The sequence below is a fragment of the Salvelinus alpinus genome, chromosome 31 (genome assembly GCF_045679555.1).
Source record: "Salvelinus alpinus chromosome 31, SLU_Salpinus.1, whole genome shotgun sequence".
Lineage (NCBI taxonomy): Eukaryota > Metazoa > Chordata > Actinopteri > Salmoniformes > Salmonidae > Salvelinus > Salvelinus alpinus.
In genome coordinates this window covers 15,445,660-15,469,173 of record NC_092116.1, presented here as the reverse complement: position 1 = coordinate 15,469,173, position 23,514 = coordinate 15,445,660, and the positions used below count along the sequence as shown (strand labels likewise).

Here is a 23,514-nt window from a genome sequence, read left to right as displayed (position 1 = left end):
ACAATTTCTACTGCATGGATTTTAGAGCTGTATGGGTGAGGTGAGTTTTCTTGGGCAATTTTTTTTAAATTCTCTTTTTTATGCTTTAGTTGTATGGGTTTCACTTTAATCTCATGCTCCAATGCAACTGTTGGCATAATGTTTGTGTAACAATACTGTACATGCTTGTGTAATGTTCTGATTTAATGTTGTAGAAATGTTGTACTAATGTTGTCATGATCCTCCTATCATCTTCATCCTTGTCCTCCTCAGGTTTTCCACCAGGATTTGAGATCACTGGATCCTAGCAGAATGAAATTTGCGTGATGGACACCTGACTCTGGGAGCCAATAGAAACAATACGGACAGATCACATGCATATGAATTTATAGATTTTATGAATGATTTGGATTAGAATACTTCCTCTGTCAAGTGCATCTATTTCCACATTTTCTATCAGAAGTATTGCATTTATGAATGAATTGAATGGATATAAATCCAGAGACTGTCACACCACTGTCTCTCTCTGGGAATATACATTTGCACCAGAGGGTGAAATAAGCACCTGTGTACTGTAGTACCTGGTTTCTTGTCAAAGGACTTTGAGGGTATCCCTCCTCACCCAGAGACTGTCAGAGATCATGTCCAACAGCAATGACAGCTGCAACCTCCCCCTGAACACCGACACACTTGGTCTCACCTACATCTACAGCCTGGCCTTCTCACTGGGTCTCCCTTGCAACCTGCTGTCCCTCTGGGGACTGTACCAACTGGGCCGGTCCGGTGGGGGTGGCTGTCAGCTGGTCTACATCCTCAACCTGCTGCTCTCTGACCTCCTCCAGCTCCTCACCCTCCCTCTCTGGATCCTCTATCTCCAGGGGGCGCACCGCTGGCCCTACGGCCGCCCCGCCTGCGAGTTTGTGGGCTATGTCTTCTACGTCAACGTCTACGCTAGCGTGGTGTTCCTCTGTATCATCGCACTGGACCGTTGCCTGGCGATAGTACACCCGTTGAGTAGTCGTGGCGTTCGGACCGTGCGGGTGGCGGCGGTATTGGGGGTGGCGGTCTGGACACTGACCTTTCTGTTCTGTTTGGGCGGGCTTCTTCCGTCAGTGTTTGATGCGGAGAGGCTGTTGTGTCTGGAGCAGTACCCCGTCAGCCTCAGATATGCTCACTTTAAGATTGCTACGGTTGTCATGGGGTTCCTGCTGCCCTGTGGTATACTGGGGTGAGTGGGAAACTGAGTATGAAGTATGCTTGGCTGACATGTTATGTGTGATTGCATAAAGAAATGGAGGAGTATGGCCTGCACTCTGCATCTACATGTGTCCGTCGATAATGCTTTGATAAATATGAAGTGAACACTATAAACACCTTTATATTAACATGTCACATTACATGCAAAAGGATGTGTCAATGAGAGGAGTCTTGTTAAAAAGTCACATCTAACATATTTACCTGACATGACCTTTGACCTTGGCCTCTGTATCTCTCTCCCGCACCCTCCCCTTACAGCTACACTTCCGCCCGTATAGGCGTGACTCTCCAACACTCGCCATCCGTCTCCAACCAGGGCCGTCACAAAATCACAGGCATCCTCATTGTCATCACTGTCATCTTCATCGTCGTCTTCGGACCCTACCACCTCGTCGGGGGGTACCGTTTTGTCTCCTTGCTCCTCACAGATGACCCCTGTGAGTTGGAGCGGTCCATTTTCCTATGTTACCGGCTGTGCTACGGCCTGACGAGCCTCAACACCCTGCTGGACCCTCTGTTCTACATCTTCCTGTGTCATGACGCCCGTCTGGAGCTCCGCAAGTCACTGACGCCCTGTCTGGGACAGGGGCACACAGCCCCCAAACAGGTCAGACTCAGTCTCCGGGGGCATCCTGATCAGAGTGACAGTGTGTAGAGAGACTGGATTGGACACGTTTTTGAGTTTCCTGTTCCTTTGATTCTAAGGAAGAAGAATCTGGATAAACTGTATTATGTTACCCGTTTCTTGTTCTTTGATGGTCTTGAAGTCGAGAGGAGAGGAAACATTTTGTGGTGACACCAGCCATACACTACAATGCAGTGTTTTCATAGACTTGCTCAAGGAACTGACTCCACTGGTTTGGCTGCTGAGAATTGGTGATGGAAAAAAGCAGCGATTGTGCCACCTAGTGGGGAGATTATGTATGCTGTTGGCTGACATTGGAAACGGTGTTCCATCTGCTTCACCTTTCTGCTGACAGTCATCTCTAACTTTTAATGCACTGCAATAGCTGCCTCAGAGTATACAGCCATATGAATGACTATCAGTGGATATCAATAATAATGTCAAATATGTCTTGATTACTTGCTTATTGCAGTAAATAAAGTCATTTTAAATACCTTATTTATTAAGTTGTATGAGAAACTCCAAAATATCTTTCCAAAAGAGCTTATCATAACCAGACAAACTAAACATACACCAGACACCAAAACATATTTACAAACACATACTCCAGAGACTAAAACAGACAGTCTGAGAGTCAGAGTCTTTATGTGCCTTTTACTGAGGAGTGGCTTCCGTCGGCCACTCTACCATAAAGGCCTGATTGGTTGAGTGCTGCAGAGATGGCTGTCCTTCTGGAAGGTTGTCCCATCTCTACAGAGGAACTCTGGAGCTCTGTCAGAGTGACCATTGGGTTCTTGGTCACCTCCCTGACCAAGGCCCTTTTCCCCCAATTGCTCAATGTGGCCAGGCTGTGTTCTTGGGGACCTTTAATGGTGCAGACATTTTCTGGTACGATTCCCCAGATCTGTGCCTTGACACAATCCTGTCTCAGCCCCCCCATAGGGAATTCCTTCAACCTCATGGCTTGGTTTTTGCTCTGACATGCACTGTCAATTGTGGGACCTTATATAGACAGGCGTGTGCCTTTCAAAATCATGTCCAATCAATTGAATTTACCACAATGGACACCAATCAAGTGGTAGAAACATCTCAAGGATGATCAATGGAAACAGGATGCAACTGAGCTCAATTTCAAGTTTCATAGGAAAGGGTCTCAATACTTATGTAAACAAGTTCTGTTTTTTTATTCAATACATTTGCCCAAAATTCTACAAACTTGTTCTTGCCTTGTCATTATGAGGTATTGTGTGTAGATTGCAGAGGATTTGTTTTATTTAATCCATTTTAGAATAAGGCTGTAATGTAACAAAATGTGGAAAAAGTCAAGGTGTCTGAATACTTTCCGAAGGCACCGTAGAGACTTACAATGGGGAACTAGCTCAATTTGTGCTCCTCTCAAGGTACAGATACGCAGGTCTTTAGGATCAATTTCACAATACCTGAAGAAAAAAAACTTGGTTTTATCAACATTTAGCACTAATTTAAGATCGGTGAGCGATTCTTGAATTGAATCAAAGCCGAGGGTCGCGAACGGCCTGCTGCACTGATGGGGCACATGATTAAATAACGAATCCGCATAGAGATGTAAGCCCGTTATTATTATTATTCAGGGACAAACATTAATGTAAATAGTGAACAGTAAAAGGCATAGTATTGAGCCTTGTGGCACTCCTTGGTTATGTAAAAAAAAAATTTGACTGAACTACATCAGCAGACAGACACTGAGTGTACAAGACATTACAAACACCGGCTCTTTCCATGACAGACTGACCAGGTGAATGCTATGATCCCTTATTGCTGTCACTTGTTAAACCCACTTCAATCAGTGTAGATGAAGAGGAGGAGACAGGTTAAAGAAAGATCTTTAAGCCTTGACACAATTGAAACATGGATTGTGTATATGTGCCAATCAAAGGGTGAATGGGCAAAGCAAAAGATTTAAGTGCCTTTGAACGGAGTATCGTAGTAGGTGCCAGGCACACCGGTTTGTGTCAAGAACTGCAACACTGATGGGTTTTTCCATGCTCAACCGTTTCCTGTGTGTATCAAGAATAGTCCACCACCCAAAGGACATCCAGCCAACTTGACACAACTGTGGGAAGCATTGGAGTCAACATGGGCCAGCATCCCTGTGGTACGCTTTGACACCTTGTAGAATCCATCCCCCAACGAATTGAGGCTGTTCTGAGGGCAAAAGAGCGTGCAAATCAATATTAGGAAGGTGTTTACTTCTGTCGTGCAGATCATTTTTGAACCAGCTACAGGCCAGTTGGTCTATACAAATTTCGGATAGCCTCCGTAGCAGGAGTGCATGATCAACCATATCGAATGCTTTCAACAGATCAATATAAAGGGCAGTGCAGTGCAGTTTCCTGTCTAGTGCGTTAACCATATAAAGCAGCCAAGATGGTGCTCTGTCCTGGCCTAAAGCCTGACTGGTGAGCATTCGGAATAGATTTTCCATCTAAAAAAGGACAGCAGCTGAGAATTTACAGAGACTTCTAATATCTTCGCTAGACATGAAAGTTTTGAGATTGGGTGATAATTACAAAGATAGCAGGGATCACCACCTTTGTGGAGCAGGAGATCAAGGGCCACCTTCCACACCTTAGGAATAATACCCAAGAGAATGGATAGATTAAAAATATATGTGTCAAGGATTCCACAATCATATGTACAGCAAGTCGTAGAAGACATGGGTCAAGCATGTCTGCCCCAGTGGACTTTTCCCATCAATAACTAAGAGCGAGACCAGTGGGTCACCATTTACATTAGCAGGCAAGTCTGCAATTGAACAGGGGTGCATCAGAGCCTACTTGGAATGGGTACCGTAAAAAAGCAACAAGCAAATATAAAAGCATACTAGCACATTGCTGAGCCTTTGGTTTAACACTACTGAAACCATTGCAAAACACACAAGATATATCCCTTAATCCTTCTGAGTGTATGCTGTACATAACACAGATTCAAAATGCAATGATTTATAAATGGATCATTATGTATCCCACTGTTGCAGAACCTAGACGCGAACCTGGCTTTGGCACCGGAACCGTCATTGACACAACACCACCTCAGTTAGCAGGGTGTGGTTCCTTCGTCTTCTGTGCCACCTCCTCCTCCGCCCTGGAGTCTCTTCCTCTCAGGCTGGGGGCATTGTTGAGGGACCGCCTCCCCCTCAGCAGTAGCTCTGAGGTACTGATGGAAGATCTCTGCGTGCTTTGTCGCCGTGACCACTCCCCTAGGTCCTCCGCCAGCACGCTCTCCATTACTGCCGCAAGGGACTGTCTGATCTTATGGCACAGGTCCGGGCAGCTGAACACATAGAGGATGGGGTTTAGCACACTGTTGAGGAAGGCTAGGCTGGCGGTGGGGGGCAGGCCGCTGGCCACGAGGCCCCGGAGGGAGGGTCGATACTGAGCTACAGCCTCCAGGACACTGAAGACGTGGTATGGAGCCCAACAGACCACAAAGCTCATCAACACCGCTACCACTAGTCTAACGAAGCGGAAAGGGTGCCGGTTGCGGCCACGCCGCGCGATACTAATGGTCACTGAGACATAGCTCCACACAATGACCACCAGGGGAAGAATGAAGGCCAGGAGGAGCTTAGAGAAGGCCAGGGCATCCTGGCGTGCCTCACACAGCTCTTTTAGGTCAAACTCCCTAACAGGGAGATACTGGGCGTAGTTATAGTAACACATGATCCGCCCGTCATGCCGATGAATAGTATCCCGGAATAGGTAGTACGGTACCGTACAGAGCACAGCCAGGGCCCAGATGATTCCACATACCCTGCCGACCAGCCGCACGTTCCTCCGGTTGTGGACCCAGACGGGCTTGTGAACCACCAGACAGCGGTCCAGAGAGATGGCCGCAAGCAGGAAGGCACTGACGAACATGTTGAGGAAGAAGACGGAGGAGTGGAGTTTGCAGAAGGTGGTGCCCAGGGTCCAGGTGGCTCCGCGGGCCAGGAAGATGGTGAAGAAGGGGAGTGACGCCGTGGCCAGGAGGTCCGAGGCAGCCAGGTTGAGGATCCACACGCTGATGACGGTACGGCGGACACGGAAACCCACGACCCCCAAGATGAGGATGTTCTCCAGGATGCCGAAGGAGGAGACCAGGCCGTGGAGACACACCGTGGCCAGGCTCAGAGCCCCCACCTCAGCCGAGGAGTTGGAGGGTACGCTGGCGTTCACCATGGCCTGGATGAGAGGGCAGTAGCCGGGCCTGCTGCTAGAATTGGTCATCTTGACAGTTGAGATTCTGCTTCTGACACTTTATCCACTTTGGCTCTGAATTCCTGTGTACAACACTGCAAAGAAACAAGGCAAAGAGGCATTACGAATTAGGACTCTATTCATTCCGTATCTTGGAAATTCAGAGTTACAGCATGATTGAAATTTAGGAGAATATTCCATCAACGTTACACCAAACATACACAGAACATGGTTGCCGTGTTCGCAGAATATAAAATATTAATGTTCTAGACATGTTTCATGAGAATGTTGCAAGAACATTCCTTTGTATCAGTTGTCAGGAGATCGGCTGATCATCAAGCTTTGATTATTTGAATTAGCTGTGTAGTGCTAGGGCAAAAAACAAAACGTGCACCCAGGGGGGACCCCAGGACCCAGTTTGGGGAACATTCTACTGAATATACGTTAGCAAAAACCTTCAGAGAACGTTCTTAGCATGCCTCTACTTCTCTGCCTCGCTTCCTGACGCTTTAATAAATCGTAAAAGCCATCTCCAAACTGGCAATTGTTTCCGATTATTAGCCATGGTGGTTTCTGTCTAACACGACTGAAGTGTCAAGTTTGCCTGAAACTGTTCAACTGCCACTACCATCTCAAATGGTTAAGAGCGAGAGATGGCTTATCTCTCTGTCTCACTCTCTCACTCTCTCCACATCCTCTGTGCAAGTTTGCCTTGTCTATATATGTGAAAGCCATTGTACAAATAGGCAACTTCTGTTCTAGCTCTTTGCTAGTCTCCTAGTACAGAACGTTGTGTTTGTTGATGGAAATGTACCCCATAGTAGGGGAGAGTGGGGTAAGTTGAGCCAGTTTTTACATTCAGCATCACTCTGTCAGGGGAAATAAAGATATCTACATATATTTCAGGATGTTGTGTATCCATGGAAAAAAACTCTGAATTTATGTAAACATAACAGTTTTGAAAACATAGCTTGTCCAAAAAAGGTGGTCTTTTGGCACAACTTATCCCGGGTATGGGGTAAATTGAGCTGCGGGACAGGGTAAGTTAAGCCACCTACAAAATCCTTTTAAAACCCTGTCTATCTTTTTTTCCCAAACACAGTTCAACACAATCACTTTGTCTTTTAAAGGGATACTTTGACATTTTGGCAATGAGGCCATTTAACTCATGGATACCATTCTCATGTCTCCATGTCCAGTATGAAGTTGCTCGCAGATACGCATGCGGTTTGCAGTATGCCTTCAACATACAACATATTTTAAGCATTTTTAAACACAGGCTTAACACCTAACAAACACTTTGTACTTATTTTAATTTTTTTACACTTCTAACATAGACTAGGCAATGTTGTTACCTCATATCCCAGCGATAATTAATTGCATTACGCCTGGGAAGAAAAAAATTGCTCAACCATTGGCTCAACTTACCCCAAGGCAAACATTTGGACTTTAGTGCCTTCGGAAAGTATTCAGATCCCTTGACGTGTTCCACATTTTGTTACGTTACAGCCTGGTGTGACAAGCTTGTAGCATCATACCCATGAAGACTTGATGCTGTAATAACTGCCAGAGGTGCTTCAACAAAGTACTGAGTAAAGAGTCTGAATACTTATGTAAATGTGATATTTCAGTGTTATTTTATTTTTTAATTTACAAAAAAAAAAAAAAAAAGGGTTTTGCTTTATCATTGTGGGGTATTGTGTGTAGATTGAGGAGTATTTTTTTTTTTTCTTCAATTTTCGAGTAAAGCTGTAACCTAACAAAAATGTGGAAAAAGTCAAGGGGTCTGATACTTTAAGGCACTTAAACACAGCTACAAGGATGCTAGGTTTAGGACTTCATATTGAAGCTTATAGAGACCCCAACGGATCTATAGAACAATCATAAAAGTATCTACTTTGGTTAGATACAAGCATCACATAACTTCTAATAAATTCATTTGACTTTTGAAAATCCGTTTTTTGGACCTAACTAGCTTACTGCTTTTTCCATGTGGTTTCTTCCTTCACAGACTCCGTGAAATGATAACCTCTTTCTAAATATTTGGTCAAACGACACATTTTGGTTTCTGAGAAACAAGGGGGGCTCAACTATCCCTCCTCTCCTATCTAAAATTACATGAAAGCTTTTTTGTACGCCTACATTTCTCAGTTAAAGTGAAAAATAGAGCCAAAACTTAGAGTAATTTATTCTGGATCTTATCTCTTTGTAGTCCACATACAAAATGATTCTAAATTCCAAAATAGTTTTGAATGGATTACAAATAAAAACGCACCTTAGCTGAGAATTTTCTCTCCACTGCTGAGTCCACGTTGAGAGACTTGCTGCCCTGGTTGTGATCAGTGTAGTTACGATTGGTGGGTATTCAAGCACACTGACACGCCTGGAGTTACACCCACTAGTCAGTTGAACTGGGGATGAAAAGCATTTGACAGATTAAAGATAAGTTTATCTGGCCTTGTTAATACACTGACTACTGATTATTGGTGATATGGCCGAGGAAGAAGTTTCAGAAGAAACAAATTAAAAGGACCTCAACCTAACCCAAAATGTGTAAAATCAAAAAAAAAAATTAAGTGGACCTGGGGATAAAGCAGTTCATATCATCATTCCTTAATGCAATCTTATGGTTTTGATATGCTCTGCGACTCTATTGATGCATTATATTTCTCTCTCACACACAAGCTGTTTCTTTGCCGTGCTGATTAAGAGATTACTGACGACCACAAAAAATATGCTTGAATACCACACTCAGCTGTGGTGTCGATGGGGAAACTTCAGACGTGAGTCACCCATTGTTTGCTTCAACGAGTGAGAAAGCGTCAATTCACACAAAATAACTACTCTTTTCTCAACCCGTTTCCACTTGCATGCATGGTATGTATGGCAAAGCATCACTGACAGTAAAACAATAATCCAAGCACAACAATTGCATCACTAATTAGACTTGCGTCAGTGACAGGTTCTGTAGAACAGGAAATTCAAAGTTCTCTCGGGCAAGATATGTGATGTGCCATTGTCCATCTGCGGTTTATTGCCTGCAGTTCAAAAAAAAAAAGGTAGCCTATCTTTGCATAGGGAATGCAAATGATTCCACTCAACATAGGCTTTTGGTACTAAGGCACAGCAACATAAAACATTTCAAATGATATCTCAAAAGAAATCTAATTTAGTGACTGTGGAAAATATATTCTGTTCTTATAGATTGATAAGGGTCTAGTTAGAATACTATTTGGGTGTTTCCAGAAACAGACTGGCCATAGTGCTAATAATGGGCCAGTCTGGGAACCTCAAGGAGAAAAATGGGCTGGGGTGTTAGTAATGCCTGAGGCTATTTCTCTGGGGATCCCAATCCATACCTGGGTATTGAAGAACACCAACCTGGTCAAAGAGCAATTCGTATTATTCTGTATGTAAATCCCAAACACTATTTAGTATGATATGTTACAGGGTTAAGGTTAGGGGAAGGATTAGCTAACACACTAAGTAGTTGCAAAGTAGCTAAAAAAGTTATAGTTGAAAATTAGCTGAAATGTTAAAGTTGTCCGTGACAACATTCGAACTCACAACCTTTGGGTTGCTAGACATTCATGTTATACGCCCAGCCAACCACCCAACTTCCATTTTTGCCTGAAGTAACCATAGATCTTATACCAAACGTACCAAATGTTTAATAAAAATTCATACTAACTTGTGTCAAGGATTTACATTTACTATGTTACGTCTAGTCTATGAGACCTTGCTGAGAACACTGGTTTCATGCTAAACTGAACAGAGAACACAGAAGTTGGGTTGAGAGGTTCTCCCAGGTTCTGTCCCAAATGGCACCCTATTCACTACAAAGTGCACTAGTTTTGACCAGAGCAATAGGGTGACATTTGGAATGTAGCACTAGTCCACACTGATGTGTGAGTTACAACAGCGTACTTTCAGTCCTGTCCATCAGATCCTGTGCCACCCATTTGTTTAAATTTTTATCAGTTTTGATTCACAATTTATACACATATTAACGACAACTACATTAAAATGTCAAAGACTAGCAGCCAATGTTTTTCAAACGGGTGTACGGACTGATTGCAAAATATGTTGAGACAGTGGTGTACCTCTTCCTTCCTCTGAGAGCCTCAGATAAACTGTCAACTCACTCTAGTACACTTGCCCCCTGGTGGACTAATGACGGTCTCCAACCTAAATGCTATAAATCAAAACGTATAGGAGGTAGTGTGTAACACACAACCTACTTTACTCATATCTGGGACGTCAGACGTTTTTCAACCTTCGGGCTAGACAAATTTTCATGAATAATTATACCTGACAATTAACTGCACACACCTGGACCAGGTGTAAATCAGTCCCTGATAAGAGGGGTTACAAAAATATGCAGTGGAACTGGCTTCAAGGTCCAGAGCGGAGTTTGAGGCATATAGGGGATAAGGTGCAATTTGACCCAGGGTGCCCTGCTGCCTCTGGATCAGCCATGAGTCACTCTAGAACAGGGCTCGCCAACCCTGTTCCTGGAGCACTATCCTTCTGTAGGTTTTCAATCCGAACCCAGTTGGAACTAACTAGGTTCCGCTTATCAACAAGCTAATTATTAGAATGAAGTGCGCTAGATTAGGGTTTCAGCCTAATCTCCGGACAGTAGCCCCTCAGGAACAAGGTTGGAGAACACTGAACTAGAGCTAAATGCTCTGTGACGATATTAGGAGGACTGAAATGAGGGTTTAGCTCTGTGTTTGTAGAAACATTATCAGCGTAGGCTGCTGTAATAGAGAAATGTAGAATTTTAAAAGGTTGCATTTAATCTAGACTATGCAATCTATGTTACTGTCATCAGATGAGTGATAACAGTTAATACTTGGTTATCAGTAGGGGAGGTTTTTGTATTTCAGCGACTCCTGATTTAGCCAAAGGGACAAATACGTAAAAATGTATCAAACAATGAAAAGTCCTTTATTGCCATCAGAACATGAGTGAGAAGACCAGAGACAACCTGACAGAGTGAAGAGTTGACAGTACCTAAACAGTACTACTAGCATACACAAACACACGTCAACATTCTCCCCAACCAGAAAGACATAGGGATACAGGGAGCCAAAAGAGGGAGATACAGTAGACACGAGTGAGGTATACGTTTCACACAAACAATACATTAAGTGCTCAATCGGTCTCTTAATCCCACATGCAGGCATGCACAACTGAATTCATTATTTGAAATAATCAGTGCTCTGCTCTCATTCCATTACACAGAAACAGACAGTTTGACCAAAAGGGGGCAACACAATCCAGTAGACACCTCAACCCAATTTAACGCACTCAATACTTGTGGCTGTGAGAACACTGATGTTCCAGGTTTGTGTTAAAAACGTATTGTAATACTTAAGAGTAAGAAATGGGGCTTATTCTATTCTTAGTCATACCAGTAAAAAGGCAGCCATCTTGTGGGTCAATGAGTGGTGTAAAGGTAGTCAGAGAAGCCACTACAGTACTAAAGTGTCTAAGGCAGGGCTCTCCAACCCTGGTTCTGGAGAGCTACAGTCTGGTAGGAGCAAAAGCCGGCCTACAGGATTGTAGTTCTCCAGGAACAATGTTGGCAAGCCCTGCTCCAAGGTATGGATTCTTAAACACATTCGATGTGGACATTAGCAGCAGTTCTAGTAGTGGATGAAGTAATGGTGAAACTGAAACGTGACCCTCTCCCTCATGCAAAGCTACTGCTAAATGATCATGCAAATTGGCGTGTTTATTGATTTAGAAAAATAGAGCGCAAACTCAGACAGAAGAAATCAATCAGTTCATCTCAGACAGTTGTTGATTTCACTTCCATTTTATTTCACATTTTCTATGATGTGGAAAGAACAAAAGTAGTTGAGAGGTAACCAAGACGACAGTAACAACATGAGCCCACAAGCCAATAAGAGTTTGAGTCTCCTCCCTCACGCCCCTCGCCCGCCACCTTTTAAGAACAGGACAACCACCTTGCTTATAGTTAGTTAATCTCAAAAACACTCACGTCTCCTCCGACCATAACGTGGGGCGACCACATTGACTGCACCCCACCGCCCGTGACTGAATTGCAACAGTGTCGTGTTGCGGTTGCAGTTTGTGCATCTGTGTGTAACAGTGCGTGTGTATGGCTCTACTTATCTCTTTTGAAGCTGCGCTAGTCACACAGTCAGTCTCCTCTCCCCCCCCCACGCCACACAGACCCTCTAGAAGGGTGAAATAACGTGGCCAGCCTTCTACCGTCTACCTCCCTCCATCTCGTGGTCACCGTGGCGTGTGCGTTGGGACTCCCATGGTGCGGATCACCCAGGCGTTTGTTAGTGTGGCTGGGAGCTACAGCGCCATGTTACCCTACCTCCCTATTCCACACAGCCAGTAGGCCCGGAGAAAGAGGCACTGTGAAGTTTTGTTTACAGTCTAAATCCATCGACTTATCAAGTACTCAACCTATTTCCTTGTCTGTCAGTCTGAAAGGCTGTGTGTAGGACCAGCCCTGGACACGAGCGTCAAGCAAGGGAGAGGGGAAGTGACGCAAAACCTCTTCCTATCCTCCCAGCCAATAGTGGCCTCACCTGGCATTGTGAACTCACCACTGACCCAGGGTTGCCAGCTCTCTACTGTGCACACGTACATACACACACACAGCCCAAACGCTGTCCAGTCCACTCTTAGGGAGGACAACCGCCTTGAATTTCTTGTTTGGCACCAGACTCTGGCCAGTCATTCGTTCCCTCGTTCTTTTCTGTATTACCACAGTTAATACTTCTGCAATCATTTAACTCCCCCTTCCCTCGCTACTGGTCTGTTCTCTTCTCAAAGAAAAAACTCTTTCCTGTGAAACAAAAACAAACTCGTTTTTTTTTTTTTTTTCAAATTCAAGGCACAATGTCTATCAATAATCACATCTGTTTGACTTTGTCCATCATCACCAACTGACGTTTAGGCCAGGGTACGTAACATAACACTCCTGACGCTTGTTCTTCACCTCTTGGACTCGTCCGCCCATCCCTCCTATCCTCCAGCTAGCCTCATCTACCCTCCGGACTTTAAGACTGGTAAAAGACATGTCTGTTTGAATGGGAGAGCGGCCAAAAGTCCAAACCAGTGATAACATCAAAATAAAACAAAAACTTGCAAAAAAAAATAAAAAATAAAGTCCCGTCCTGTGTTTGTTATTTCTTTAAAAATCAAGTCGTATCCACCAGCTATTTTCTGGCAAGCTAGTTGTTTTTTTATTTAAATAAGCACTAAGTACTGATAGATAGGATAACATACACCATTACGTGTGTTTTAAAGATGCTTTTGTCGTTTTTATGTACTTTCTCTCCCCCCTCTCTCTCGTAGTAGTATGATTCTGGTATTTTGTCGTTTTTCACTCATCTGTTTTAATGTTTAAGTAAATGCAAGCAGGGACAGAGTTTGCCATGAAGTCTTGCTCTAGACGTGGGTTTTTAGGGGGCGAGGCCTAGTCCTCTACGAGACGCCGTTGACAAGGGTCTCGCTGGCTGTGGCCATGCCGTTGCTAGGGGAACGCTTGGAGGGGACCATGTGCTCGTCCCTCTTGGCACTGCTCCCGTTCTCCTGAGGAAGGAGAGCAGGGGAGGGAAACGGTCAGTTTAACAGTTTCACTAAAAGCTGACATCTCCGTGTGTGTGTGTGTGTGCGTGCGCGCACATACCTTGAGCTCGGGAGCAGCGAGTGTTTCCTGGGGAAGGGTCTGTCGGCTCTGGGACTCGGCGCGGGAGATGTAGTCTGCCACGGTCACTGCAGAACCAAACAACCCAGAGAACAGTGATGTAACCAGGAGATCCAGTATAATGACAACCCCAGCACTACACAGTGAGGGGATCAGACTAAGGAAGGTTAGGGTAGAGAATAGAAAACTATCCCAGGTCCAGACTGACAACATGGAGGGACGGTCTGACACACTACTCACCCTCAACTGGCAGTCTGTCACAGCTGGCAGATCCTCCCTCTGGATGGTTGCCACGGTTACGGCGACGGCGGCTCCTGTTGCGGCGCTGGGGTCTGCCCTGCTCATCTGGTAAAAATGATTTTTATAAGAGATAGGAAGTCAGAAAATAAACATTATACTTCAACATAGTCTCACAGCATAACCATCTGGCGTTCTACAAAATTAAGCCTCCAGGCTTCCTACCCAGTCCATTCTCGTTGGGTCCGGCCTGGCTGTCTGACTCTGTGGCAGCGGCGTCCATCACACTGGGCTCCTGGTCATTGCGGCGACGGCGAGAGCGTCTCCTGAGGTCTACCTCTCCCACCCCCTCGCTGGCATCTGTGTCACCCTGCTCACTCTCACCCTCCAGCAGGGAGAACGGGTTGCTGTCCGGGTCCCTCAGCACTGGACAGGGGAGAGAAAGAGGGAACGTGAGAGATGGCAAGATAATGCCTTAGTATCAAACTGCACCACCTTCCAGTTATGAGAAACAACTAGACCATGGGGTTTGACCTGGAAGATGCCAATATCACCCAGGTCCTATTCATTAGGGCTAACTGTAGAAAAACGATTTGCTACAGAATACGCAAATTTGCGTTTCTCATTGGACAAGTTCAGGCAGTACTTCCCTAATTCTGTCAGTTATCTTCCATTTGGTGCTTAATGAACACAACCCAGTACCCTAGCTTGGACTATTAGCCCCCCGTGTTGTACCGGAGCTGATTGAGTTGGAAGGTCGTGAGGCTGGTCCTCCGCGGCCCCGTCCGGTGTTGGATCCACGGCCCCTGCCACCCCGGCGGGAGCCCCGCTCATCTCCACCCACGCCCCGAGGCCGCTGGTCACGCTCATTGAGGTCCTCAGACTCAGAGGCGTTGGACTGCTCAGAGTTGGTACCTGTAACACATAGACAGAAACATACAGCATTAAAAAAATGGTATGGAACAAGGGATGAGCAAAAACAGAGGATAAAGAGAGGGTGTGCATGAGGAAAGAGGAAGATGCAGGGGGGGGTGGGGTCTACGTCAAATAGAGGGTGCTTATATTTGTCCTGTTCACACATGTACAAGTGTGTAACCTGTACAGTGTGTGGTGTAAAATTGACTTTTTATAATGTTATATCCCACTCACTGCCAGGGATCAGTCATTACTAAAAGCGACCCTGGAGCAATTAGGTTTAAGATCCTTGCTCAAGGGCAGATCGACCGATTTTTCATCCTAGTCGGCTCGGGGATTACTAGTCCAACGCTCTGAACGCCAAGTTACCTGCCACCATATGTGGGATGTTCTACTGGTAGTCTAAGTATGTACCAGTCAACTCATCAGCAAACCCATGAGAGGGTGTTCTCCTAGTAGAGTCAGACTGGTTGGTGATCACTGTAGCAAAGCTCAAAATTGAACCAGATCATCGTCCCTGAAGACTATTGACAGAGTGTAACCTGCAAACAACTAATATCACACAGAACCAACAACTAACAACCCAGAAAGGCAATTGAATTATTCAGATAAGAAGCATGCCAGGTTTGTTAGGTCAGAATCTGTCATAAACAGGGAGGGATCAAAGGAGTTGTCTAGTCACCATATCCAGAGTACTGGCTGTTGGAGGGCCTGCGTCCTCGGCCGCGGCCTCCGTAGATGCGGGAGGTGTGGAGGTTGGTGGAGTTGCTGCTCTCGTCCGTCAGGTAGCCCTTCTCCCTGTCCCCGGGGACGGTGCCCCCGACCCGACTAGGGGGAGCACGATAACCCACCCCGATCTGACGGAGTTGCTCATCAATCTGCAGCCGCTCCAGACGCAGCTGCTCCACTTCCTGTTAGAGAGACAGAAGTACATGTTAGAACTTACATCCTAGACTCATTCCTATTGGGCAGAGTACATGTTGGAACACACTACCGTTCAAAAGTGTGGGGTCATTTAGAAATTCCCTTGCGTTTGAAAGAAAAGCACTTTTTTTGGTCCATAAAAAAAATCTAATTGACATACGCTGCCTGAGGAAGACTAGTTGAAACGCGTTGCAGTTGTGGGTCCTGATGCACTATGCTGACTGCTCCCATATGTATTCTTATGTAAATATATTCTGTTAATAGTCCACTGAAGTTTATTGGAAAGTACTACTTGTCTTCTTTCATTACAACAGACAGAAAGAATATCTTGTGTGGGCAAAGAGCCTGGACCTCTGTGGGCTGACAAACATTTATTTTGAAACATACAGGACCCATCCCAAAATGGCATCATATTCCCTATATTGTGGACTACTTTTGACGGGAGCTCTATGGGCCATACTGCAACAGTTTGACGTGAAATTTCAGTATCTGGAGAGAAGGAAAAAAGCCTTTTCTAGACTGACATCTCTCTTTTTCAGTTCTGCAGTGTGGGCAAGACTGTGGGTAGCCGGATCAGTTTAGGAGTGTACGGGCTGGGGATCAAGTACACTGACAGCAGTTCACTGGGGCCTTTTGGTTAGGTGAGGTGGCTGAGGGTGTCACTTCAGAATGCAACAGCTGCTGAACAGCTGACCCTTGAGGGAGGTGGCTGACCAGGAGCAAGGGGGTGCAAGGATGGGTAGAGGCGTTATTTTGGGAGGCTAGGGTCCAGATAACCTGTAATCTACACCGCTACCCCCTCTTCCCAACCCTGAGCAGGGGACTATTTATAAAAGCACACAGGGTAAGGGTAAAACGGAGCTACTCTCAGCAGCTTTCACACGAGGTGAAGGGTGGATGGAGGGGGGACAGGTGACCAAGCTGAAATGATCTGGAACCCCCACAAGTCCCCATACAGTGTACAGTACACAGAACACCTATTGAAAGACACTAGTTTCCACATGTTCACAAGTAGGTAGATTAGAACTTGCTCCTGATTCAGGGTCAGATATTAATTGCCTTCTATGGTTAAGGTTATGATGGGGGAGGGTAATTTGATCCTAGAACTGTGGGTAAGGGGAACTCCTACCATGCGTGTATATTCAGGCCATTGGCCCAGTCATTCAGTGCCTAGGCTTACTCTAGATATTCAGAGGCATATAGGGTCAACATATACAGTGCCTTGAGAAAGTATTCATACCCATCGACTTACTCCATTGTTCTGTTACAGCCTGAATTCGAGCTACACACAATACCCCATAATAACAAAGTGAAAACGTGTTGAGACATTCCTGCAAATTTATTGAAAATGAAATAGAGAAATAAAATTTACATAACTATTCAAACCCCTAAATCAATACAGATTAGAATCACCTTTGGCAGCGATTACAGCTGAGAGACTTTCTGGGAAAGTCTAAGAGCTTTGCACACCTGGACTGTACAATATTTGCACATTGTTCTTCTAAATTATTCAAGCTCTGTGAAGTTGGTTATTGAACATAGCTTGACAGCCATTTTGAAGTCTTGGGTTTAAGTGATTTACATGAAAACTATGCCACTCAGGAACATAATGTGGTCTTGGTAAGTAACCCCAGTGTACACTGGCCTTGTGTTTCAGGTTATTGTTCTCCTGAAAGGTTCATTTGTTTCCCAGTGTCTGTTGGAAAGCAGACAACCAGGTTTTTGCCTGTGCTTAGCATTATTTTGTTTCTTTTTTACCCCCCCCCCCCCCCAAAAAAAAAAGTGTAGTCCTTGTGTAGCATACCCATAACATCGCAGCCACCACCATGCTTGAAAATATGAAGAGTGGTACACAGTGATGTGTTGTGTTTGCCCCAAATATAAAGCTTTGTATCCAGGACATTGAGTTTTAATTAGTGCAATTTTGCAAAAGGATGCATGTTTTGGAACATTTTATTCTGTACAGTCTTCCTTTTCACTCTGTCATTTAGGTTAGTATTGTGGAGTGACTATAATGTGGACCAAACCTCAGTTCTCCCACATTACAGCCATTAAACTCCCTGTTTTAAAGTCAACATTGGCCTCATGGTGAAATCCCTGCGCAGTTTCCTTCCTTTCCGGCAACTGAGTTAGGAAGGATGTCTGTATCTTTGTAGTGACGGTGTATTGATACACCATCCAAAATGTATTTAATAACTTCACCATGCTCAAAGGGACATTCATTATCTGCTTTTTTAATGTTTACCCATCTACCAATAGGTGCCCTTTGCGAGACATTTGAAAAACTCTCTGGTCTTTGGTTGAATCTGTTTCAAATTCACTGCTTGACTGAGGGACCTTACAGATAAGTGTGTGTGCGGTACAGAGATGAGGTACTAAAAATGTTAAACACTATTGCAAAGAGGCCATTTAACGTATTAAGCCATAACAAACGGGGTTTAATACATATTGACTCAAAACATCTCAGCTTTCCATTTTCAATGAATTTCTAAACATTTCCAAAAACAATTCCACTGACATTAAATCTCAATTAAATACAGTTCAGCCTGTAACAAAACGTGGAAAAAGACGAGTGAAAACTTTGAAGGCACTGTAGCTGACAGTACGGAACCTAAAGGGTCTGTCAGGCCACAGTGATACCGTAAAAGAGGGATCCGAGGTTTGATTGACATGAGCAGAGGGCTATTATTTGTCTGGTGGTCTCTGTACGGGTTTCTGCCTGTGTCTCACCTGTAGGTAGGCCACATGGTACTCCAGCAGGGCCTGGGCATTGCTGATGTTCTCCTTAGTTCCCACAAAGACGAAGGGGACCATACCCTGGAGAGGAGGAGAGGAGAATGTAAGACAGTAGACTGGTGGAGCAGACTTACTAGTGGAGAGCGCGTCATGAATTTGAGGAGGGCGAGTCCTGCTGTTTAGTCATGGACATTTGTACATTTTCGCAAGGGCCAAAGAACCGATGTATTTACGTTGATGTAGAAATACGCTGAATGAAAGAGGGTTCTCTTTGAAGGAAACATGTTAGAAAACTTACGTGTACGCTCACAATCACAAGAAAGCACACTGAACAACAGATAAACACCAACCGATGAAACCCCAGCCAACCCCCCTAGAACGGGCGACGTACAGTACAGACATGCTGTGGAAACTGAAATGGCACAACTGGCAGCCTATAGACAGAGCTTATGATTTTACAGAAATCCCAGTTGAAGGACTGCTGGATTTCCTGCTTATTCTCTCCTAATTCCAGAAATCTTCCAACCAGAATCTCTGGAAATGTTGGGAAAGCTATCAGAATTTTGACAAAGACGATGGTGGTGACGGTGAAAACATAGAAGCGGTAATTAACACCGTGGTACGGTTATTGTTAGAGCGGCCGCAGCGCTCCATTCACCTCTTGTTTAGGGGCAGTGTCTTCTCTGCCAGCCCCCTGCCTGCCTACCTCCTCCCGGGGAAGCTTTTTGTCGTTGTCCCCCTCGATCCGGACCCGAACCACACCCGACTTGTCTACGATCTCCTGGATGACTTTTCCATTCTTGCCGATCACTTTCCCTGGGAGAGGGGGGGGGGGAAAGGTGGACATTTGGAGACTAAGGAATAGTTGGCCGAGTCAGGTTTATATTAAAATAGAAAATGATGGAACAATTGAGATTGTATCATTGTTTCTCAATACATGCATTGTACAGGACATTTTGTGATTGACTAAATCATGGGTATGTGCTTTAACTCACCTACGAGGTTCCTGGGCACCTGGAAGTAGTCTTCTTTGAACTCCAGGAAAACCCTGGCCAGTTTCACTGCTTCTGGAGTCTGCAATGCAAACAAGCCATTATACACAGAGACAAAGACTGCCACACAGACCAAGACCCCTCTCTCACCTAAACACACGCACAAACACGACACGCCCACACACCTCTCCGTAGATCCTGAAGGTGCAGCTCTCCTCCTCCAGTTCGATGGCGGTGACGCCGGGCACCTTCCTGGCCTGCTGGATGTTGGCACCGTGGGAGCCGATGGCCAGACCCATCAGGTCTTCCCTTACCTTCACCTCCTCCTGGTATGCTGACGCCAGCTGCTTACTGGTCTGGGGGGCAAGGAGAAATGTGTGTATGTCTCAACATTTTGATAGCCGGTCTCCAAGTTACATTTTAATTGAATGAACAGGATATACATTTGTACCTCAAGGTGTTTAGTGGCTTCTTCGTTGCGGGACATGAGCATGAGCTTGGTACGGATGCTGCGGAAGTGCATGTCGCTCAGGAGAGCAGCACGCTTTACTGACGTCTCGTTCGTTGACTAGAGAAAGAGAGAATTAGCGTGAGAAAGCTACTTTCACAGAAAAAAAGGACAAAACTAGGGTCCGTATTAAAAACATGTCGGAGTAGTTGTGTTGATATAGGATCAAGCCCCCAGTCCATATAACCTTATGAGTTACCTAAAAAGGCTAAATTGATCCTAGATCAGCACTCCTACTCTGAGAAGCTTAGTGAACACAGGACCTGGAAGCAGTAGATGTTGTGATACTGACCAGCACGGTGAGCTCGTGTGAGGCTGCACTGTAGAAGATACAGTTGGCTCCGATGGCTTTCCTGAAGTCTTTGTGGATGTTGTCGTTTGCACAGCTGTTGGTCCAACAATAAACTCTGGGTGAATCCACAGTTACTCACAACAATAACAACGCACTATGTAGCTACTGAGAGAGGCGCCATTGGCCTGGCCAAACACGACTAAGCTCAGATGACATTTCAATGTATTTAACTGTAACAAGAACCCCCCTCACAAATAGCACCCTATAACCTACATAGTGCACTACGAGAAGGAACGGTCAAAAGTAGTGCACTAAATAGGAAATAGGTTTGCCATTTCATGTCAAAGCAATATACTCCAATGACTATTGGAGTAACACCCGTAGACAGTCAGACTGAGTGCAGCGCGGTGAGGCTGGTGTAGTGCAGTGCCAGGGTCAGACTCACATGTCCCGGAGGTCTTCTGGGACAGCGATGAGGACCTTGTGGAAGGAGTTTCGGGAGGAGGGGCTGTTGGGGTTGACGGGCCGGATGCGTTCGTGCGTGACGATCTCGTTGTATGTGGCGTCGCAGGCTGCGTACTCGATGACGTAGAACTGAAGGGTTCAAATAGAGACAAGGGTTCTCAGAGAGAGAAATGGCAAGAGAAATAAAAGTAGTGCTGAAGAGAATTTAATCAATAGAAACAGACCCATATGAATATATGGGCCAAATAACGAGGGGCTATATTCGGTCAGGCTAGACACGTTAATACTACCCAACTACCTAGTGAGCAAACACCGCAACAAATCTAAAACAGACCAAGACTGCATTCATACCACAGACAACTTATTTCTCCATCGCATTGAAGATTAATAGGGTTTTTAGGGAAAGTAAATCAAAAATGGCACTTCTCTTTAATATTTCATCCAGCTTAGGTTTTATTCATTTGATTGATGAACCAAGTCCCTTTTCTAGTCCCCTCTGGCTCAGAATGAGAGCGAGAAAGAGGGAGGAGAGAGAGAGAGCCCGAGAGAGCGAGAGAGAGATGGAACACACCACACGCCATGCTCTAAGGCCAGTATTAAAACCATCACTAAACAAAGCAGACGTTCCAACAGGGCTTTATCACAGATCCAAATACAATTGTCGTATCTAGCGTCACACAGCACGAGGCCTCAAATAACTAACGCCTCCTCAGTCTCACCCTACTGACCCATAGTCAGTCTGCCTGTTTGATTCCCATAGAGCTCTGGTCAAAAGTAGTGCACTATATAGGGAATAGGGGGCCGATTCGGGAAGAAAACGCCTAGCCACTCCTGAAGATCTGAGAGGATTGAATAGGTATAAAACAATGGTAGTTGCTTCAGTGTTCCTTCTCATAGACTAGGTGAAACTTCCCCCATATTTCCACCTAACCAATGCTTTCTGATCTACAGAAGTGCGTCAAGTGTAGGGGTCAATATGGAATCTAGAATCTGTGTAGTCTGGGTGGCCCTACAGTATGGGATTAAACACACCATGCGCTTCCTGCTGCCTTAGCTGACCCTATTAACCTACATTAGACTGCTGCCGGTCAGTCTAGCCAAGGAATGACTGAGGGATATCCCATAGTGGATGAGGAGGGTGTGTAAAACGCTGATTCATCACACACCATGCACATGAGGGTGCACCAAATGACAACCTGGACTGATCTTGAAAAGAGGACTAAATAGCTAAAGTATTGGATGAGATCGAGATATTCTTCATGCCTCTGTTCACATTAGAGTGAAACTCAACCCCTTACGAACACACACCGTGCCCCCCCCCCCCCCCACCGACCCCATGCCGGCCCCAGCGTGCACCCAACCCCTAACTCACCAGTCCCTGACTCACCTCTCCCTTCATCATTCTCACCCGGGCCAGCCACCAGCCACATGGCTCCTGCTCGTTGGCCCTGGAGTACACCTGGGGAGGGGTAGAGAGATATTTAAAACTGGAGAGAGTTTATACCTGCAAGGGATGCAAAATTCCACCATGTCCCTGGTTAAAAAAAAAATCTGGATTTCCTCTTTAGGCCCATTTCCTCCTGTATACAGGAATCTTCCAAACAAGATTTCTGGGAAAGTTACCATCATTTTGCAACCCTAATACCTGCTTAGGGACGCATACAGCAAGGATGGTACGAGAGGAAAATATCTGGAAAATTACAAAAAGAGGGAATATTTCTTCGGAAATCTAAGTAGCATAAACCATCACTTTCAGGTGTGAAAAACCTATAGGAAAGTGATAATTGTGAATGTATGAGATATAAATAAATGATATGGACAATGAGATGAGTTTGTCTCATGGCGATAATGAGTGCTGCTGTGATGAATGAAATCCTAGCTGGCTAATCACGTGGTTAATCTCTCTCTATATATCACGCTGCCGTGGTGAACAGGACTCCGGGTAATCTCTGGACTAGCAGGGAACTGCCGCATGGGTAGTAATCTCCAGCTATGACTGCAATCATGGCGGAGGAAGCAAACTAAACCGTTGATAGTGATATGGATTAATGTATGGTACGGGACTCTGTATGACATCACAGTTCACTGGGGGGAAACCGTGATTCCCCCCTCCCCAGAAATCCCGGTTGGAAGATTCCTGGAACTTCTCTAGAATCAGTTTTCCAACCCTAGAGGGAGATAGTGGGGTCTGCGACATGACATGAACAGCCTGGCGTACCTCAACCTCATCTCCCTCGCCGATGTCCTTTTGGTAGTCGGCTGGGGGCGGCAGCCGCACGTCACTGAAGGGCAGCTGTCTCTCTGGTTGCCAGCTTTTTAAGGGGACAGGGAGAGAAGACAAACAATCAAACACACACCGGTCAGCCATCTTACAAACAGGAGAAACCTGAAAGACTACAACATCGGCTGACTCCCTCCTCCCGTCATGTGATTTATAACAGGAAACAAGTCCACTAACCTAAACACTTTCTCTTGCCTCTGCATGCACGTGCGTGCAGGGCTCTATAGTGCGAAATATTTTGCTGTGAGACCAGGAGTTTCATATTTTTCATTGTGCTCCTAAATATCTGCGCGCGCCTACATTTTAACTTAGGGACGCACATGCTCCTTGTAAAAAAAGGTCAGTGTGTGTGTGCGCGCTTCCAGAACATAGAACCTAATGAAA

At 45.3% G+C, this 23,514-nt stretch overlaps 3 protein-coding genes across 7 annotated transcripts in view; 1 reads left to right on the top strand and 2 right to left on the bottom strand.

The window, feature by feature from the left end:
- Positions 1-473: 473 nt before the first annotated feature.
- LOC139561388 (G-protein coupled receptor 4-like) lies at positions 474-2,359 on the top strand. Its single transcript, XM_071378442.1, has 2 exons — positions 474-1,207; positions 1,495-2,359. The coding sequence occupies exons 1-2, from the start codon at positions 621-623 to the stop codon at positions 1,889-1,891; spliced, it is 984 nt and encodes a 327-aa protein (XP_071234543.1). The 5' UTR covers positions 474-620; the 3' UTR covers positions 1,892-2,359.
- Positions 2,343-8,490, bottom strand: LOC139561387 (prostaglandin D2 receptor 2-like). Of its 2 annotated transcripts, XM_071378441.1 has the most exons (3): positions 8,354-8,490; positions 4,893-6,173; positions 3,910-4,045 (listed from the first exon to the last, which is right to left on the bottom strand). In XM_071378441.1, exon 2 carries the CDS (start codon positions 6,106-6,108, stop codon positions 4,933-4,935), a length of 1,176 nt encoding a protein of 391 aa, XP_071234542.1. In that variant the 5' UTR covers positions 6,109-6,173; positions 8,354-8,490; the 3' UTR covers positions 3,910-4,045; positions 4,893-4,932. The 2 variants fall into 2 exon arrangements, with proteins under 2 accessions (XP_071234541.1, XP_071234542.1); XM_071378440.1 differs by having other exon boundaries at positions 2,343-6,173.
- Positions 8,491-11,889: 3,399 nt separating this feature from the next.
- LOC139561384 (RNA-binding protein FXR1-like) overlaps positions 11,890-23,514 on the bottom strand; it is a 31,250-nt gene continuing 19,625 nt past the window's right edge. The window contains exons 3-17 of one of the 4 annotated variants that reach the window (XM_071378433.1): positions 23,068-23,161; positions 22,222-22,308; positions 20,830-20,978; positions 20,385-20,478; positions 20,036-20,152; positions 19,770-19,940; positions 19,588-19,666; positions 19,251-19,408; positions 18,587-18,673; positions 15,615-15,843; positions 14,753-14,932; positions 14,243-14,443; positions 14,021-14,125; positions 13,763-13,848; positions 11,890-13,665 (exon numbers count right to left, since the gene is read on the bottom strand). In XM_071378433.1, the coding sequence (XP_071234534.1) occupies positions 13,558-13,665; positions 13,763-13,848; positions 14,021-14,125; positions 14,243-14,443; positions 14,753-14,932; positions 15,615-15,843; positions 18,587-18,673; positions 19,251-19,408; positions 19,588-19,666; positions 19,770-19,940; positions 20,036-20,152; positions 20,385-20,478; positions 20,830-20,978; positions 22,222-22,308; positions 23,068-23,161 (1,945 nt within the window). In that variant the 3' untranslated portion in view covers positions 11,890-13,557. The remainder of the gene's footprint in view (positions 13,666-13,762; positions 13,849-14,020; positions 14,126-14,242; positions 14,444-14,752; positions 14,933-15,614; positions 15,844-18,586; positions 18,674-19,250; positions 19,409-19,587; positions 19,667-19,769; positions 19,941-20,035; positions 20,153-20,384; positions 20,479-20,829; positions 20,979-22,221; positions 22,309-23,067; positions 23,162-23,514) is intronic. The other 3 variants (XM_071378435.1, XM_071378434.1, XM_071378436.1) reach the window with 3 other exon arrangements.